Source organism: Brassica oleracea, chromosome C7 (assembly GCF_000695525.1).
Source record: "Brassica oleracea var. oleracea cultivar TO1000 chromosome C7, BOL, whole genome shotgun sequence".
Taxonomy (NCBI): Eukaryota; Viridiplantae; Streptophyta; class Magnoliopsida; order Brassicales; family Brassicaceae; genus Brassica; species Brassica oleracea.
In genome coordinates this window covers 1,094,399-1,114,675 of record NC_027754.1, presented here as the reverse complement: position 1 = coordinate 1,114,675, position 20,277 = coordinate 1,094,399, and the positions used below count along the sequence as shown (strand labels likewise).

Genomic DNA, 20,277 nt, shown 5'->3' with positions numbered 1-20,277 from the left:
CACTTGGCGATGCTGCAGCTTCCACTCTTCATCCGTCTTCTTCTCAAGTTTCTGCTCCTCGAAGACTGAAATATAGTTATTCATCTATCACAAATATCTATGCAAATATGTGAATCAAGTACAATAATCAAAGAACATAATGATTTCCACAAAGAAAATTTTAAAAATATATTTATGTTATGTAGTCTTATTTTATATTCTTTAAATAAATGTAATACAATATTATACATTATTTTTTTAGAGTTGAGAAATGTTGGGGAAAGTCACACGGCGCAGCGGAAATACTAATGGTCGTGTTCCCCTGACCTTGTGCAAACCTGTGAGGAAAATAATTCGACGATGGCAAGATATCAAAGTTGCGATAACTAAATGAGACACACAATTTTTACGTGGAAAACCTCCTCGATGTGAGAAGGAAAAACCACGGGACCGTAGTCCACTCAAAAATCCACTATATAAATGGTATGAGTACAACCACGTCCTCTCTGTTCAACAGCCTGAACAGAACAGAGAATCTAGCTACAAAGAGCTATCTCCAACACAAACAACAACAAGAGAGCAACACAAAGCTTCAAAACCGGCAGCAACAAAACGACCTCAGCTCACAAAGATTCCGGCTTCCAGAAACTAATCCAACCGTACAAATCCAAGATAAACAAGTCGACAATACCTCTGCCAAATTTCAGCTCAATAAGAGAAGATCTCACCGTTGGATTTACCAAACACCCAAGACTGCTCTGCTGAAGAACTATGGCGACCAGCTTCAAGAAAACCCAGACAACAGAAGATCCAACCATTGAAAACCAAATCCCTTCGGTGAACCTCTAACCCACTTACTAAAGAAGCTTCCCACAAAATATCAGCCCGATCAGGATCCGTTTGACCCTCCAAATCAAGTCTTGAAATCACCTTACGAGTTTTCTCCTTCTCTCTCTTTTTCTCCTTTCTCTCTCTCTTGTTTCTTTTTGTCAAAGCTCTATTATTTGTGTAAGTGCCAAAAGGGGAACATTAATTATTTCAAGTTCACCCCAATTGGTCCTTTCCATCTAGGAGGGACCCAACAGAATTTGAGAGTTTACCACATGGGGTGAACCTAAGTTTTGTCCTTTATTCTCTGGTAATAGATAGATTTGATTTTGTACATCTCTCTACGCATACATGGTTTAATTGACAACTATACCCATATCTTTTGATACATAATTACCATAGTGCCACAATCGCTAAACTCTCCGCGTAGTTTTTGAAAATCAGCGAGTCTTACTAATAAACTCATTTAACATTATTAGTAAAGATACCTCAGTCTCAAATTCTATCTTCTTCTTCGGCGCACAAAAAAAGTTTAGCTTCTTTTGGTCTAATGTGTTGTAAGTTGGTAATTACTCCGATTTTTTAGTTTTGAATCCAATCCAAGAATGATTGATGCTTTGAGTTTTGAGCTTTGCTTGGAACGAGGATGTTTTTTCAAGATACTTCTCTGAAATGCTTAACATCTATGTTCCTAACTTTTGATGAAACTCAACTAATACATACTATGCAAAAATGGAAAAGAGTTTATTAAAACGCACCATTCATTGCTTTCCTTGCGTAACCCGTCATGGTCTGACCATTGAATCCCCAACTTTTTGGGCCTCGGCTTGTGTAACTAACCCGTAATTTTCTGCATCCCTCTTCATGGCTACCATTTCAACCCTCACCTGTTGCATTTCAGCCTACAACAAACAAACCGATCATGTGTCAAAAATAATGCTAATTGTAGCGCACAAAAACATTTACATCATCATGTCATAAAGAAGTTCCGAGGTTAGTAAGTTAGTATCATGCCTCCATTGAAGCAAGTTTCTCCTCGGCATCTCTCTGAGCATGTCGAGCATGATCCACTTCGCCCTGCCATGCTTGAATCTGCATAATTTGAATGAGTAGCAAAATCTGAAGTTCGAAAAGCTGATAAACTTTGTTTCCAAGGATTTGAATATACTTCTCGCTTTTAAGAATTTGAAATTTGATAATGCCAAGTATTTTTAAGATGTGAAACGACTACAATAGAAGAATTAAGGTTCGATACATGACTTATCAAAGTTACCAAGGGATCGTAAATACTTTTTGCATATAAGTTCTTGGTTTTTACTTCTAACAAAAAAAATTAAAGTGTGCAAAGAGCTCACAAATTCACAATTGAAGTTAACTTCCACAATGTAGAGCATGATAACCTAAAAATTACATACCTGTGTCAATTGGTTTGGTTCATCCGTAGATTTTGTTTTCCCTCTGCGAGGACGAACTTCCATATCTTGCAGCTCTTGATTCAGAGATGTACATTCCACCTGTGTATCATTTGCCAATTCTTCTAATGAAGTTCAAATATATGATAATGGGGGAACAAAATGAGAGGCTAGAAACCTGAAGGGACGACAATTTTCCTTCGTTCAGAGCAGCCTGGGTTTTCAAGGCATCCATTGCACTGACAAGTGCTTCTACCTCTGAGTTCGTAGCTGCTAGTGCCTCAACCCTTCTTGACTCTACTTTCGACACTTCACTTTTAGAAGATGATAAATCTTTTTGTAACTGTCTAATGCTAGCTTCATGTGACTTGGTAAGCTCTTGCTATAGCAGTAAAAATGGAGAAATAAAATTAGGTGCACTGAACACCTCCAAGTATCACCTTTACTTTTTTTTATCTCGTGAAAAAGATACTAAAGAAGCTGTTGGAATTTACCTTTGCAGTGAGAGGCTCTTCCAACTGTGCATTTTCTTCCTTAATATCTTGCAAACGGGATGACAGTCCAGCGCAAACCTAGATGTATATGAAGACAAACAAATGAAGCATATATCTGAATTTGGTCACGTCCAAACACTAGCATGAATTAACTCTATCGGACAGATAAAAGAGTGTTTAATCACCCATTTGATGCACAAAGGATATTTGAGCTTAACCTAGCTTGTTTTGACTGTCCAGTGGAAACTGTAGCTTTTAACAACCCCCGAGCCTAGAATTAGTGAAGAAATTGATCAACAGAATTTTGATGACAACATACATGCAAGTAGCAGATATAGTATGTGTTATTTTTCATCATTTTCCCGCCTTGAATATTCATGGAAGTTGTATCAGCTTTCGGATCCTGCTCTCTCTCTCTCTCTCTCTCTCTCTCTCTCTCTCTCTCTCTCTCTCTCTCTCCAGATTGGTGGAGGTATCAGCAATTCTCTGTTCCTATGTTCTTTATCCAAATTGACGGAGGTGCCAACTTTCTCTTATGCCTCATTTCATGTGCTTTGAATCACAGTTTCTTCGCCTAAAGGAGAAACATGCACCACAGATTCAGTTTATCCAAATCTCTTTTAGAAAATCTTCTAACTCTCATTGTGTACTCTTTTTGGGAGCATGGATGTACCAAACAAAGAGAACGACTTACAAATAAGAGAAGCAATTGAAATACCTTTCTCTTTGAACTTTTAATCTCTTTGCTTGGGACCCTTTCTTATTAGAAGCTTTAACCAACCCCAAAACAAAAGAGAAAACATAATATAAGAGACAGATACAGGACTAAAACCAAAAATTGTAAAGATGTGAGCCAATAATGCCAATGTTTCTAAATAGTTCAGGTGTTGTCCTACTGCTTAACATAAAACAAGGTACAAACTATGCTTGAAAGTTCCGTGATTGTGACATTCACATTGTAATCATAAGATCAACCAGAACCAAATATGAGCTTCTATTTTTTTTGTACAATGTGAAATCAGACTGTTCCTCGGAGAGGTCTTCAACCACATACTTTCCCCTTCGATCCACAACCTCTAATAAATCCAACTTTCAAAAAAATTGTTGTCATGGTAAAAGAGTGCAGAAACCACCACTAAGATTACCTTCGGTAGGCAGGCAGCTTTGAGACAGGACGCCATTGATGATCACAATCAGAAAGTAACTCCCCGCTTGTCACGGCGGATCCGCAGAAGAGCTTCCACGCACCACCGACTCGGTTCTTGAGTAGAGAAAAAAAACGAGGATCAGATTGAGGAAAAAAAACGAGGATCAGATTTAAAAATCAATAGCTGGTTTTGAGAATTACAAAACGGATTCAAACATAAAAGAAGGGGGGGGGGTGAAGAACTCAGATTGTTGATCATGGGAAGAGCATGGCTACCCCCACATTTCATGAATCAATCTTCCAAGGACCCTTTATAAAACATAAAAAGAAAAAAATTATTATTTAAGTGAGAAACTAAGTAAAAGACCACAAAACCGTTGGAAAGTTGACATATTTACGAGTATTATCTGGTTTTACCCAGTTTTAATCCGATCTAAATCAAACTGCTATCCAAAGTAAATACAAACCGTAAATTATTATTAAACCGAAGAAAGCAGACCAGATAAACCGTAGATCAGTTTCCTTTTCTCCTTAACTGTTCCCATTTCAAAAAACAAACTGTTCCACTCCGATCTTCCAAATTTCAATTTTGCTCTCTCCCCTAAACTAAGAACCCTAGAAAATTCGAACCCAAATCAAGGAGATTTGCAAAATTGAGGAAGATGGTTGAAACAAGAGGAGCTAAAAGGAAAGAAATTGACGTGAACGTGGAGATTTCGACGAAAGAAGTAGAGAAAAACGCGAAGAAGAAAAAAAAGACCATGAACCAAACGAAAGAGACGACGAAGATGATGGAGAAATCTGCGACGGTGATAGATGATGTCCTGCCGATGAATTACCTCGTGGAAGCTGCAGTGGCTGTTGGGTCTGAACGAAGTGGTCCGACATCGGAGGAGGAAGACGGCGAAGAAAACAGCGACGACGACGGAAATGAGGATGCGGCGAATGATGAAGAAAAAGAAGGGGAAGTGGAGGCGAGTGGTTCTGACGAAGAAGAAAATGTTGACTCTGATGAAGGAGAGGATGAAAAGGATCCGCATGCAAGCGTGGCGGAGGAAGCCTCAGATGTGGAGAAAGAGAACGAAGTTGAGAATAATGTCAGGGCCCCGACTAATGCCTGTGATGGTACCGCGAGGAAGAATCCCTAGATGACGAAGAAGAGAAAGAGCAGGAGGAGGAGGAGGTATGAATTTAGGATTGGATTATGGGTGGTAATTTAGGATGAATTTTAATGTTTCGGTAAAGGAAAACTAGGAGTTATGGGTATAATTGTTTGTAATACTAGAACAACTAGGTGAAACAATGAGACAATTGTAAAACTAGTATTACGTACGTATATTAGGAATACTTGGATAACTTGGTAAAATTATTGGTATAACTAATGTAGAACTTTACGTTACTTGCAGGAATTTGAGGCTACCGAGGCGGTCAAGCCAAGTAGAATGTTCTTCTATGAAACAGAGTACATGAAACAAATAAAGTTGGGGACAAGGTGTATGATAGTAGACGTTATCGATACGTTTTTGTCTCTGGAACCGGCGGCAAGCGATGCGGAGAGGAGGTGGTTTGAGGAGCATCCACAATTTTGTCACTTGTTCCACAAGAAACTGGATGCAGATGCACAAGAAAATTTTAAGAGGAGGAAGAAAAAGAACTCAAACCACAAAGTTCTGGAAATGTGGATGTTGTTACTGCGTACTGCCGATGTCGCGAGGAGGAGAGAAGTGTGTTTCATTGTCAATGGTGTTCCCACCCGTTATGGATTGAGGGAACACGCATTGATGTCAGGCCTAAACTGTTGCAACTATCCTCTCAGAACAAGGAGTTTGGTAAGAAGAAGTTTGTGAAGCGTCATTTCATGAACGGCGAAGCAATAAGGTTGGAGGATATGAAAGAGAAGTTGGCAATGGGAGCCCATAGAGACAGGTTCAGGATGACGGTTCTGCTCTTTTTAGGAAGTGTTATATGCGCGCAAACGAAAGTTGGTGTAGGAGCCAATGATGTATTGGCTTTTTTCCAAAGAGCTTTGGATGATCTTGGATACTGCAAGACCTTTCCATGGGGGAGATACTCCTTTGATTATATGGTTAAGGAGATCTCCCACACAATGGATCATTTCGAAGGATTGGTGAAAGAGAAGATACTATGGCCACTTCCATGTTTCTGTATTCCTCTAGAGGTAAGTAATAGAACATTACAACGCTATCAAATTTGAAGTATTGTTTTGTTAACTTCTAAAAAACGTGTTGGTTTTGTAGCTTCTTGCTTTCGAGGCAATTCCTGAGTTGGGAATGAGGTTTAGACAACCGGTTGAAGAAACTGATCCAGAGTGTCCGAGAATGTGCCAGTCAACGTTACAAAAAAAATAGAAATGAAAGGGTTTTCCTTTTGCAAGTGTTAATCAAGAACTGGATAGGATTAAGGTTAGTGTTTTCTTCTTCCTCCTGCAAATTTCATTTGTAATTGCCAAATTAGGTTGGTATAACTTGGGAAAATTTTGTAAAACTGTTGGGGAAAACTAGGAAAACTAGGTAAAACATGATTTGGTAAACCTGTTTCTAACTAATTTGTGTTCTTAGTGACGACGACGACGATGATTGCACTGATATTGCTGTCGACAGCTGGATTAAGTATTAATGAAGTCTATACTGTCTTTTTTGAAGACATGTATGAAATTGCAGCTGGACAAGTAAATGAAGGATCCGTTAATGCAGAACATGTTAGTCCTTGAAGGCATTGCAGCGGGGGAAGAAGTGGAGACAGTGATGTCTAGGGATGTTAACAATGGGTTTTTACCCATAGGGTACCCTAAACCCGGTTGAAATTTAAAACCCAAAACCCGTATATTCAGTTTTCAAATTTCGCGGGTTCATTTTGGGCGGGTCCTGAGTTACAGATTACCCGTTCGGGTTTTGCCCTATCGGGTTTCAGGTACCCTATGGTTTTTTTTTAAAAAAAAAAAGATAACTGAAAATGATGTTTTTAGGGTTTAAGTGTTTGAAATCGAAAATTAAAAGTGAAATCTACATATTTAATGAAGAAACAATAAGAAAAAGCAACATTTGAGTGTGAAAGATGTCAGATTTGTGTAATAAGCTATGGTAGAAATTGCAGAAAGCTTAACCGATAACTAAAGGAAGAAGAAGAAGTATTTACAATTTTGCCATTCCTTAAAAGAAAACATTAATATAATGTCCATTGTTTCAAAAATCAATTGGGCCTCCAACGCATTATTCTACTAATAAGACCTTGTAAAGCTTTTGACTTCAGACCCAAACATCAATTCTAAAGTTTTGCACTTACATCAGATCCACTTGCACTTTTTATCTAAGGTGAAAATGGTGTTAAAATATATATATGTATATCTAAGGTGAAATAAGTCCTAAAACTTATTTATTTACATACATTATGCATATAAAAATTTGCAAATAGAAAATTAATCAAATTGTATACAAAACATGATTAAAAAATAAATATTCAATACATATAAATTTAATTTAAAACTGTAAAAATTTAGTTAAAAACCCACAAAACTTATAAAAAAAAACAGAAATAGGATTTTTTGCGGGTACCTGTGGGTAACCCTAAAGTTATAGGGTTTTTCGCGGGTTACCCTAAAGCTATCGGGTTGTTTTCGGGTTTTTTAGTTTAGGGTATTTTTTGGGCGGGTTTAGTTCGGGTTCGGGCAGGGTTGGGTTTTTTTGCCCATGAAAACATCCCTAGTGATGTCGATTCTGGACAATTTTGAGGAAAGATTGGGGTGGCTTGAGTCGTTTGTGAAGGAAGCGCAGAAGGGATAGAAGAAGAAGTGAAGTTTTTGGTGTTCCTTGTCGGATTATGTATTTTATGAACTTTTTTTGTTGATGTTTCATCCCGGATAATGTTGTTGGTGAACCTAATTTATGATGCTTTGTTACGAAAAATTAGGAGTTATGGTTATAAATGTTTGTAATACTAGGACAATTAGGTAAAACAATGAGAAAATGGTAAAACTAATATAATTGTTTGTAATACTAGGATAACTAGGTAACACTAGTATAATTGAATTCAAATGTGATAAAATGATAAGTCATGTTATGCTGCTTATCTAATTCCATTAACACACAATACACATGAACATACGAAAATTAACATAGCTTAATTATAGAACGAGTCTTAGACGTATTACAAGTCTTAAACAACCACAACTAACATGAAAGACCAGACCATGAAACCCATGGTTGAATAACAACTAACTGGAACCAAAATGAGACATCAACAACAACATTACTTTAAGATTCAAACACGCTTGAGCTGATCCTTGAGCTCAGCGATCTCTGCAGCCATTTCATCAACACGCGTCAATAAGCCCTTAACCTCGTCCTGGATCGCGAAGACCCAAGGTTAACGAGAGTGGAGTCCATCATCCTGCAAATAGAACCCGATTCATACATATGAAACCTAACACAATCATCGACTGATTCAAATCAAAACCCTAATATCTGAAAAGTACCTCAAAGTTGTCGCATGTGAAGTATTTCCTTCCCGGCAGAGTATCAAAGTTGCCGGGAAACTTCTTACCCGGAGAAACCTCGTCAACGATTCTTCCCCCACAAGGACATCTAGTTGGGATCCCGTAATGAGTGTCGGCAATGCACCCTAGCATGTTGTTGTATTTCTTCAACTCCTTCACGTGGCTGTACTCCTCGTGTGGGTGCGTCATGTTGAGAGAGTTGGGAGATGTTTGTGAGATAATTGGAAGAGAAGAGAGAGAGTGGTCTGTGGTTGAGATAAGAAGAGAGAGATTTCGATGATTTGATTGAAATATATAATATTTTAGGCTCCAAACCAAAAAAAAATTTCCCTCCAAAGATTTGGTCTTAGTTATACATATAATACTAGTGTTACGAAATTTGTTCATAGTTCTATCTTTGGTGGTTTCTAACATATTTAGTGTTACTAATCCTTTTGATTTTGTATTTCAGTTTTACTTTCAATATTAGTACTTTAAAATGTTAGGTATATTGTATTGTGTATTAATATTTGGGTTATAAGTTTAATTGGAAAATTTATTTTATAACATGTTCTTCATTAACAAAGTAAGACATGAAGGTGAAGGTCTTGTAATGGATATGTTTCGAGCTTTAACGAATTTTCAAAAACTTTTACATCGTTGGGTTTAATTATAAGTTACAGTCGAGGAATCAAATGTAAAACTATGGGAGACAGATTCAATATAGATAACACTAATTATAAGTGTTTTACCAAGCAGATAACCAAGTTTTATCCAATTTTACAAAGCAGATAACCAAGTTTTACGCAGAAAAAACAAAACAACCCGATTCATACAACAGAAAAACAATGCACAAGATAAATTCAAGCAGGGGGGCTAGCACCATTTCCAAATAAAAACCAATTGAAACCATATTTTTCCCTTCGCCGCTTCTTGTTCTGTGTCCTTTTACGTCGTTCTTCACAAGATGGATGCCTTTTAACTCTTCTCCTTCCCTTCCGGGTAATGCGAGTCGGAGGTATGATGTTCAGCTCTTTTATGTCATCTGGTACATTCCACGAAGACTTGTCGGGCACAACATAAAGTGTCTTGGAATACGCCAATGCCCATAGTTCCGCCCAATAGTATTTTAAGCAGAGCTTGTGATAGTGAATATGGACATCACGTCGCGTGCCAACGCCGTCATCACCGCGTTTAGTGTAATATATGTACGCAGCCAAACCGTGCAGACAAGGAATCTTTTCATAGTCCCACACCTTGCAAGTACAAGTTTTCGCAACCAAGTTCGCCAAAAACATCCTCCCATTACTCAAGCTCGTAGCTATTAAGCTCCCGCACATGTAACGTTCTTGCAACATGCCATAGATCGTGTAAGTAGTTCTCAACCAGAGGCACCAGCTTCGTCTCGACTGATCCAGAAACAACATCCTTGCGATGTTGATTAAACTAATCAGAGAATGTCTTGATGATACATTCCAACATTGGTATTAAAGCCCACCTCCTTGCCTCTCTAAACATGTTGTTCATTGATTCTACACTGTTGCTTGTGTTCCAGTTGTACCTGTCACGTGGAAAAAAAACTCTTGCCCATTTGTGTTTTTGAGTATGCTCCACCACATATTTCCAAACCGAAGGATATCTTCTCTTAAACGATTCGTAGGCAGGGTCGAAGTCAGCCATGGTGTAATATCTACTCAATTCCATGAATCTATGCACAACTACATCTTTGTTGACGTTACAAGCATGCACTTTCACATTTTCCTTCAAATGCCATAAAAAATGGCCATGGTGAGCCTGTGGATACACGTTTGCTACTACAAAGACAAGGCTTTGATTTCTGTCAGTCATGAAAACCAGTTCAGAAGAGTATAGTATAGCTCTCTTAAGCATCTCGAAAAACCAAGTCCAGCTAGCATGATTCTCTCCATCTAGTACTGCCAACGCTAGTGGATAATGGTGGCGATTTGGATCTTGAGCTTTGGCAAAAACTAGAACACCGCCATATCCGTTCTTCAGCCATGTCGCATCCACGACTATCACTTTCCTCATGACTGCAAAAACCTCTATGCAAACTCCCAAGGCTATGAAGAGGTATTTGAATTTACCTGCCTCATCCAATTTCACATCGGTTGTTGTTCCCGGATTCACTTGCTTTAACATGTACAAATAGCTATACATCATCTTGTAGCTATCTTCTGGATTACCATGTTGATCACAAACCGCCAAATTCTTTCCGCGCAAGGCTGTCGAGTATGATATCATTACCCCATGTTTGAACTTAACAATACCCTTAATAACCTTTGGACTTGGAGTTTCCAAGCCTCCCGAGAATTCCTCATTCAAAAAGGATGACACTAGTTCTGGTGACCCTTTTCGCTTATCGTTGCTGTCACTTTGACTAGTCCGAGAGCATGTATGCTTATTCATGTAGCTCCTAATCGAAAAAATGTATGTCTGTGGAATCTTTGCAGCTCGTAATCCCCGTTTACAGCTAGCCTGCGACATCCAATCACTAATCGTCTACGATCAGACTATTTGGTGAGATAATGATAGCATTCACTATAAGCAGCTCTATCGACAATCTCCTGAATTACACTCTTACTTGGGAATTCGTCATGCTTACACAGACTCAAACAATCACCCCATTCCTCTATATACTTAGTCGATTTTATGGCTGGTGGCTGTTCAACAAACTTATCAGCGGTTGGAACAGCGGTATCTGTCTCCGCAGCAGTGCTAGTGTCCGCAGCGTTATCAGTCTCCATAGCGGTATCAGTCTCCATAGCGGTATCCGTCTCCCTAGTGGCATCCGTCTCCCCGGTGGCATCCGTCTCCCCGGTGGAATCATCGTTATTCCCACCCACGAGAGTTTATCTACAGGTCCCGGTTCCACTATTGGTTCCATTCATTCCAATATTTGTCCCGATCTTCCACTACTCTCCACAACCAAAATACTTCTTCGGTTGTCCTTATCCATGCCCGTTAGGTAAACAAAAAGATCCTCATCTTCAACAATATTTAAAGGTGTCTCACATCCTACCACCAGCGGCATGTAGCTCAATTCCAGTTTTTCCTTGCTTTCATCCAACCCAAGCTTCTTATACATCCTCTCTTCTATCATTGACAAAGTCGTATCCTCCACTGATGTCTTCAGAGTTATACTAAACATCGGGTCTTTGAATTAAAAATGTACGCTGACATGATTTCTCATTGTATCCTGCCAAAACAAATGAACAAACTCAACAAACTTACTAGAGTTATCTACAGTTCTACCAGTTGTTCCGAGTTATTTCAAGTTAACTATAGTTCTACCAGTTGTTCAGAGTTTTCCCAAGTTATCCACAGTTCAATCAACAACAAATTGAATTATGTATCGGGTGCGAACTGATCTATGCCCCTACTGCCAATACACTCCCATTCAACCACTGAAATTCATTTTGTACCACTTTACTATACTGTTTGACCCAGACACGAAACAATGCCGTTGTGCATTACTCCTAAATCGAATCATAATTCAATTACGATGAAAGCTCGAGTCGGAGACCACAACTTACCGGCTTCGACGGAATGTTAGATGTCGGGAAAGAACTGGTCTATGGCGACAGACGGCGTCGCTCCACAATCTTTGGGAAAACGAGAACGAGCTGCGGGATGGAGCTGAGGGCGGATTCGGAGCTATGGCTTTCCCGAGGATCGGAGGGAAGAACGGAGGGGAGAGGAAGATTAATTATCCAATTAATTTCTTTTCTTTTTATTTTTTTGTTAGAATTCTGACCGGTTTCCTTTCAAATTCTCGATTTTTTTTAACTAAGGGCAAATTTATCAATTCGCGTTCGTTTAATAAATCAAGGGCATAGGGGATTATGCAGACCCATAGGAGATTTGACCATCACATGGAGGGGTAGGCGAGCCATTTCCCCACCTTGTTTACAGGTGCTTCAAGTATCACTTTTTCTTATATGGGTAATATACTAAAGAAGCTATGAGGTGGGCCTTTTTACTTAAGTGGGTTTTTAATGGACTTCCGAAGATAATAGTTGTTTATTGATGATAGGGTTGGGTTCGCGGGTCAACCCGCCCTGCATGACCCGTCAACCCGCGGATCGACTCTATTTTTAAACTCAAAATTCCGACCTGCATAACCCGCAATAGAAAAATCGTAAACCCGCACCCGCCCCGCTAAGATTACGGGTAACCCGCGGGGCCCGCGGAAGATTATCAAAGTTCGGAAACGTTGTTCATTCAATTTTCAAAGTAACATGCAAGAAGTCTTTTAACCCAGTGATTGGATGTAGATCAAGGCTTTTATACAATCTACCTCAGATTTGAGATTTGATTGTATAGATCCACTGACCCAAAACTTTTTGATGATCATAAAGAAACAAGCAAAATATACAGAAAATAAGGAAACTACAATTTGCGTTCTCACAAAATTAGCGCAATCTTTATATATAAAGGGCTGTTTTATCTCTTCTCATTCACCCACGTGTGCTTCCACATGGATAAGTCGCTTCATCTCGCGCCGACATGTGTCCCTAAAGACGGAGCGCTGCGTTTCATTAAACGGGACGCGTAATCTTCTGGGCTTGATCGATCTACCTATGTTGGGCCTTTTGCCTTCCCGGCTCGACAGATGTCACAGCGTCTCCAACCCTAATTACACATTACTCTCGCGTCTCTCTTTTCTGCGCCGTCGACGCGTGACGCCTGCGATTCCTCCCTCTTGGATGAAACGGCCGGAGTTATGTCGTCGTCTTTATTCCAATTGAATTCAATGACTCGCTCAGACTCTTCGATGCGCCTTTTGATCCCGAGCGGTCTGGATCTGTATAAATATGTAAGTATCTATAGATCTCCAGCGCACCCTCTCCTTCTTTCTCTTGAGATCTTCTCATTCCTGTTGCTATGGCTATTTCGAAAGTCTTCTTCTCTGACCTGAAGTCCGGCAAATGCTCTTCTGTGGTCGAAGCCCGGCTTCTACGGTTCTAGGAGGCGAGGAACGTCAAACGCGGTGGCGAGCTGATGTGGGTCGATATGCTGCTTATTGACGTGAATGTAAGTCTGATTCTTCCTGTTCTCCTTAGATCTGTTTACGTTCGTTTTCTGATTTCTAAATCTTATCTGTTTCAGTCGACTTTGATGCAAGCTACTATCAACGCGAATCGGCTTCCAAAGTTTTGAGAGAGGCTCGCCGCCGGGACGATGTATTCTGTTTCTGGCTTTGACGTGGCTCGCTGTGCTCAGAACTTCAAGCTTGCGGACTCTTCTTTGATGATCCGGTTTGACGATTCCACCGAGTTTGACGTGTTATCTGATCCGGTCTCGCCAATACATGCAGAGGGATTCCGGTTCCGTAACCAAACAGAGTTGGTTGGTTTAGCCAATACAAACACTCAGCTTCCAGGTACAGATGTGATTGTACATATGTATATTTATCTGTATGGGTTTTGTGCTTTATGATTAGCCACTGAGCGCTCTTATCTCAATATTGAACCCTGTAGATATTATTGGTGAGATCGTGGCGGTCAAGAGCACCGTGTCTGACCCTCCGGAGGACAAAAATCGTGTCATGGTCACCGTCAAACTAGAAAAGTGATTTAATTCTTCCTTTTAAATATTTTATAGTTGCTTGGTTAATCATTTAAGCTACACTAACTGTTGTTATATATGTGCAGTGATGTGTCTGTCACTCTTAGTCTGTTCGATGCTCAAGCCGTTTCATTTCACCAGAAGCTTGGAGGCATGCGTAGTGATCCTAAAGTGATTGTTGCCACAAGCATAAACCCGAAGATGGTTGGAGGTATTTTGTTGCTTATTTCGTATGTGGCATATATTAATATGTGTAATTCCTTTTTCAGTTATTTTTCCTACTATGTGTAGAACGTTTATTCCTCAACGCGACGTCAGGAACGCATGTTTATTATGATAAGGAGACACATGCAGGGGAGCCTTTATTTCACCGGTAAGCTTTGTCTGTTTTGGGTATATAATCATACGTTGAGAGTTTGTGGTGTTAACTTCGTGAATTTATGTTCAGATTGGTGGCTAGAGACACTGGTCTCCCGTCCGCCGCAGCTCTCTTGAAGTCTTATGCGAAGGTTGAGCCTGTGACAATTGCTGAGCTTACCAATTTTATCACTACAGATCCGCCCCAGGTAATGAGTTATGTATATGCAATTATCTCATTCGTGTGTTTATATATAAAGATTGTTTTTTGACTGCACGTGATGTTGATGTTTAAGCAGCATGAAATAGATTTCTTAATCACTGAGAGAGTTTCTCGAGTTGAAGCGGACAAGGGGTGGTGCTATGTTGCGTGTTCTAAGTGCAGCAAGAAGTTGCAGCGCACTGTCACTTCTTTCGAATGTGCGCGTTGCAATAATCTTCATGCGGTCGGATCTCTGCGGTATGTAGCGATTTGTTATAATATGATAGTTGGTTGCTTTTTTGATCACTTGCATCACACTGATTCCACTTCGGTTTATTTGTTCTCTTTTAGTTATCGCGTTGAGATGGTTGTAACTGATGATACTGCGGAAGGGACATTTGTTTGCTTTGATGGTGTTATGACTAAGTTCCACAATCTCAGGGCAAGTGAGGCGGTTCAGTTACTGGTAAGATATACTTTGATTACTTGTGTGGTTATTATGTAATGTTGTTGACACGCTCGATGCTTCCATTTGATGACAAGGCTGAAGAAGGAGTGAACCCTGAGGATTCCGTGATGCCTCCGTTCGTTGCAGGAATGGAAGGCAAGACCTACACTTTCCAGGTCCGTGTCACATCCTACAACTTCACCGTCAATCACCAGACGTTCACCGTGTCACGTATTATCAATGAGGTTGAGCGTGCACCAGCTCCAGACTTTGTCGATGATGTAAGTGCAATATTTGTTATGATATTTCGCCATTAGCATATGCAACGTATAATAATCTGAATGTAACAGGGGGGTGATGACAATGAGGATGATGATGCGCCAAACGGGACGATCAACCGTGAGAAGTCTGGTTCCGGCAAGGGCAGTTGTGAGTCATCAAAGAGTGCTGGAAAGAAGCCTGTCGGTAATGTGCGTAAGAGGGCGCGTATTGCTTGAGATGGATCTTCGATAATCATCTCTCGATGTTCTGCATCTTAATAATGTTTTCGCATTCTACTTATTCTCAGCTTTCCTCTATCTATGTTATGGATTTTCTACATTCATGTTGTTGTTTTTTTTCAAACTCTATACTTTATGGTTGTTATGAATGCGTTTTATCTTGATGTTTTATTTGATTTCGATGAGTTAATGAATGTTACTGATTATATGTGTATATGAGTGTGAATATATTTAGTGTTTTATTTTAGTTATGCACGTAAGTGGACGTCCATAATCATGGTATACAGTTATTTAGTGTTTTTAAAAGTGTGTGCATAAGCTGACGTCCATAATCATTTGATGTATTACAGAACTTTGGTTATGTGCATGAGTGTACGTCTGTAGTCCACAATCTAATATAATTATTCTCCATGTGTTTACGGAAGTTTTTTTTTTTTTTGTTCTTTTCTTTTCTTTTTAAAACTTAGTGTTATCGCATATTGACCTCTTCGCATTAGTTACTATGTTTGTGGTGGGAAGATGGGTTAGTCACATGTTTTAAAATCTGGATCTTTATTTTTTGGGTCGTGATTCGACTATTCGCATTGTATCAGTGTTCGTAAAGAGTATATTAAAATTGGGCCTTACCATAAAATGAAAAAGTCAGTCCTGTAATTCCAGAAAAAATATAGTTTAGAATAATATATAGAGATAATGTGTGTCTTTACTATTTGATATATTTAGTCAGACCATCGACTAAGATAATAATAGTTTAGAATAATATAACCAGTTTTTGTCAGTTATAGCTATCGTTAAGATTTTTGACAAATAATCATGTTCATGACTCACTTTGCATTCATTATATGAAAGAAAATTCAGATATATTATATCTTTATATAAAGATAAATAAAGTTAAGGATGATCGTTAAATATAGATTGTGTTATCTATATCCGTTTCGTCATGACAAATCCTATGCGTTTAGTGTCTAAGATGTTTATCAAATAATAGCGAAGGTTACTCTCATAGTAATATATGATAATAAAATTAATTATATTAACCTCATAACTACAGATTAAACACATAACCAGTATAACACTGAAGTTCCAGTACTATTCCGTTTCAGACATATTTTTGTCATGAAACAGATGTATTCTTTTAAAAATTAATCAATTCAGTTATGGCATTAGTAATCTAACAACTATGTTTTAAATGACGTTTCTAGATAGTAGCTAGAAATACTATAATAAAATAAATATGTTGTGCACAAGTATTTTGTTTAAAAATAAATTTCGAAACTATTTTTTTATATAACAACTAATAAAGAATACTGTAGTTTTACTTTATACTAAAATATTTATTGAAATAACAATATGATTTAATAGTTCTTATCAGTGTTGTTTATTGAACAATCGAATATACTGTAATTTTAGTTGATACAAAAAAATTATTAAAATTAATATTATGACTTATATTTATTCATAAATAAATATAAATCATATGAAATTGTTTTATTCAAACTTCCCGCCCGAAAGTCGGGCCGGCCCTAGTGTATATATATATATATATACTGATTTAAAAGTAGTTTTACAACAAAAAAAAAAAGAAGTAGTTTCACAATAGTTTACATGTTATCGAACTTTTAAGGTATGACTGTTTTTCCTGTTACAATCCGCAAACGCAGCTTTTGCGGTTGGTAGCGGTTGACAGCGTTTCGAAACAATCATACAAACCGCTACAAATCGCTCCAAACCGCTCTGAACCTCTTAAAATCAAAAGATGGTTTCAACTAGTGTTTGCGGTTGTGGGTGGAAAAATAGATATAAAATTATTTTCAAAAATATTTTAAAATTTAAAAAATTTAAATTTAAAATGGAAATATTATAAATAAAAAAAATATTTTATATATTAATTAAATTTCACAAACAATATCATAATTTGCTTTAAAAAACTTTAAACTAACTATTTATTAGAACTTTTAAACATTTTATACATAAATATATAAAGATATACACATATATAAAATGAAATAAAATTTTTAAAATTTTTTAAAATTTTTTTAAATATAAATCTTCAAAACAAATTTTATTAAAATTATAACTATCAACTAATTTATTTTTTTTATAAATAAACATAATATTTTTATTAATCATATTGTGTTGATAATTATTATATTTTATTGCAATAGTATGTTTTTATATATTTTTAATGTTATAATATGTTAATATGGGTAATTTATTATTAACCACTGCAATATCTTATAATCAATCAGTCACAAATATTCCGCAAATGCAACAATTTTCAAACGTTGTACCAGTCATAGAAAACGCTTTATAACGCTTGAAACTGCAACCACCCGCATCCGCAAACTTCCGCATCCGCATCCGCAAACTTTCGCACCCGCAACTGTAACCACTGCGTTTAAACCAGTCGAACCTTTACTCGCTCGCTCCACGATGCCAACTCGATTGCCATGCATAGCTAAAAATAACTAATTATGTTTATTTCAGAACATGACTATCAAATACTTGTCGCTTTAAGCTACAACTAGATTTTGACCCGCACAATCGTACGGGTGATTATTTTCATTGTTACACAAATAATATTTTTACATGATTAATTGTATATAATTTTAATATTTACCATATTACAAATTGTTTAATATAAAATTTAAAATATAACAATTTTATAGTTTCATGCAATAATTTAATTTATTTGTTTTAAATTGTCAATGATAGCATATTTTCGATCATGTGATACAAAGTTCTAAATTGAATAAATTATTGGTTAAGGATCAAAATTTTTATTGCAAAGCATTATATTAAATTAATATCAAAATTTAATATGAAACTGTATATGAGTTTAGCTATGATTAAAAATACAAATTAGAAATTCAAAAGGTTTGTTTTAGTTAAAACGAAATATATATATTTTTTTAAATAAACACGAAATTAACTAAATATTTAAAAGTTTTGTTTAAATGAAAAATGAAATATACATTTATATTTGAAATAAATACGAAATTATTTAATTTTTAAAAAGTTTATTTTGATGAAAATGAAATATGTACTTATATTGTAAATAAAAATATGAAATGATTTTACCCAGAAACAATTTCAGAGAAAATATAGGAATATCTATTTGATTTGTTTGTTTTAGAATAATTCAAATATTTTAAATATTTATACAAAAATTAATTTAAACAAATTTTCAAGGTGTAGTCAAAAAAAAAAAATCACACGTGAATTAAGTCATGAATTTTGTTTTAATTATATAGATGTGTTTTTGAAAGCGTAATTAATATATTGTTCAGTACTTTCGGCTCTAATTCAATAAGAATAGAGGAGGATGATAAAGAAGAATGATTAGCATGTCACTTAAAGTAATGTTGATGATCGCGTCCATAAAAAGATCAGATGTTGTGGAAAGTTATTAATGTATTATACTATTATCAAAGTCTCATGCTGACTTTAACATATCATCCCTAAAGCTCAACACATTTGAGCATATGAGGCCGAGCCTGATGACCTAGTTTTGCTGCATAATTTCTGCTAGCATTATGCCTACGTCTATAATATGAAAAATACACAGATCAATATCAATACAGCTACTAATTAATATAATTCAGTCTTTATTTTGTTTTATGTTTTTTACCTCTCTATCACAATGGTAATACGACAACATCATTAATACAATTATAAACTAGCTGGTTTAATATGATCACATCTAATTGTAAGATATATTAACTTAATATATTAATCTTTTTATAGATTCACGCATTACATTTTTTTGGAAATAAATCATCCAGTTCAAATCATCAATAGGGGCGAGTATTCGCATCACCCACAGGCATAGGATAATAATCACATACAATCCAAATCAACTCATTATCATGACACCTATACGAGCCACATCCGAGACTGAATGATTGATTTGCGACGATCTGAGTGTAGTGCCCGCAAACATCTTTGCACTTGTTAGTGGCATGGTCGTAGTTAGGCTTCTCCGTTAACCAATACTTAGTAGCGATCGGACCGCTCATTTGATCCTCAGGTTGGACCCATCCTGCCGCGATGTTTTCGCCGTAAGGTCCACCAGAATGTCTCATGTCAGTATACGCGCATTTCCCAGCTTTGGCTAGCTTGTTGGCGAAATTCTGTGCATAGGCCGCAACGGTTTCGTTCCATACCAATGGAGCCACCCCGACCGCGGCTCGAATCTCGTTGTGAACCGCTAGCGTTTGTTCCGGTTGGACATCATCGATTGGCTTCACTTTTGGTAGACCATAGGCTGGAGTTAAAATGACGGAGAATAATGCTAGGGCTAGGACGAAGCTTTCACCAAAAGACAACATTTTGTTCTTGTTTTGTAAATCTTCTTGGAACTTATGTTATGTGGTCTCTGCTCTGATTGTTGTTCCTCCTTTTGTAAGCCTCCGAAAACAGTACAAAATAGGTATGGTACTATTTTGTGATTAATATACTAATTAACAACTAAAAGTTGTTTTGGAGGGTTTAGTTTCTATTATATTATTAATTAATAATATCTTAAAGTAAATCTGGATTCTTTTGAATAACATGTTTATAGGATTAAAATAAAATTTGGGCATAAAATCTTCAAATTTATCAAAATTAACGAAACTCATACACAATTTTTCAACATGAAAATCCTAAATTTGAAAATGTCATAGAAAGACAAATCAAGAATATACGTGCATTTATGTGATTATAAAATTATGCGAAAAGTCGAAATAGAAATTCCTAAAATTTGATTGATTTATGGTAGATTTAAAATATAAGACTTTAACTGATGACTAATATAGGAGGGAATTAATGAATTTATAACTTGGTGT

The 20,277-nt window shown here is 37.0% G+C and overlaps 4 protein-coding genes and 1 long non-coding RNA gene across 5 annotated transcripts; 1 reads left to right on the top strand and 4 right to left on the bottom strand.

Annotated features, from left to right (window-relative positions):
- Window positions 1-1,571: 1,571 nt before the first annotated feature.
- Window positions 1,572-3,134, bottom strand: LOC106305366 (golgin candidate 1-like). Its single transcript, XM_013741744.1, has 6 exons — window positions 3,033-3,134; window positions 2,714-2,791; window positions 2,398-2,601; window positions 2,223-2,321; window positions 1,822-1,899; window positions 1,572-1,709 (listed from the first exon to the last, which is right to left on the bottom strand). Exons 1-6 carry the CDS (start codon window positions 3,090-3,092, stop codon window positions 1,593-1,595), a joined length of 636 nt encoding a protein of 211 aa, XP_013597198.1. The 5' UTR covers window positions 3,093-3,134; the 3' UTR covers window positions 1,572-1,592.
- A 21-nt stretch (window positions 3,135-3,155) lies between these two features.
- LOC106305365 lies at window positions 3,156-3,972 on the bottom strand. Its single transcript, XR_001262973.1, has 3 exons — window positions 3,859-3,972; window positions 3,432-3,483; window positions 3,156-3,287 (listed from the first exon to the last, which is right to left on the bottom strand). It is a non-coding gene; the product is annotated as an uncharacterized LOC106305365 (long non-coding RNA).
- Window positions 3,973-9,798: 5,826 nt separating this feature from the next.
- Window positions 9,799-11,135, bottom strand: LOC106302305 (protein FAR1-RELATED SEQUENCE 5-like). Its single transcript, XM_013738846.1, has 2 exons — window positions 10,947-11,135; window positions 9,799-10,848 (listed from the first exon to the last, which is right to left on the bottom strand). Exons 1-2 carry the CDS (start codon window positions 11,133-11,135, stop codon window positions 9,799-9,801), a joined length of 1,239 nt encoding a protein of 412 aa, XP_013594300.1.
- A 2,419-nt stretch (window positions 11,136-13,554) lies between these two features.
- On the top strand, window positions 13,555-15,445 carry LOC106302304. Its single transcript, XM_013738845.1, has 9 exons — window positions 13,555-13,756; window positions 13,854-13,944; window positions 14,028-14,152; window positions 14,233-14,314; window positions 14,390-14,507; window positions 14,598-14,758; window positions 14,852-14,966; window positions 15,044-15,229; window positions 15,299-15,445. Exons 1-9 carry the CDS (start codon window positions 13,555-13,557, stop codon window positions 15,443-15,445), a joined length of 1,227 nt encoding a protein of 408 aa, XP_013594299.1.
- Window positions 15,446-19,207: 3,762 nt separating this feature from the next.
- Window positions 19,208-19,799, bottom strand: LOC106305139 (pathogenesis-related protein 1). The gene has a single exon (XM_013741509.1). The coding sequence runs from the start codon at window positions 19,777-19,779 to the stop codon at window positions 19,243-19,245; it is 537 nt and encodes a 178-aa protein (XP_013596963.1). The 5' UTR covers window positions 19,780-19,799; the 3' UTR covers window positions 19,208-19,242.
- Window positions 19,800-20,277: the final 478 nt, after the last annotated feature.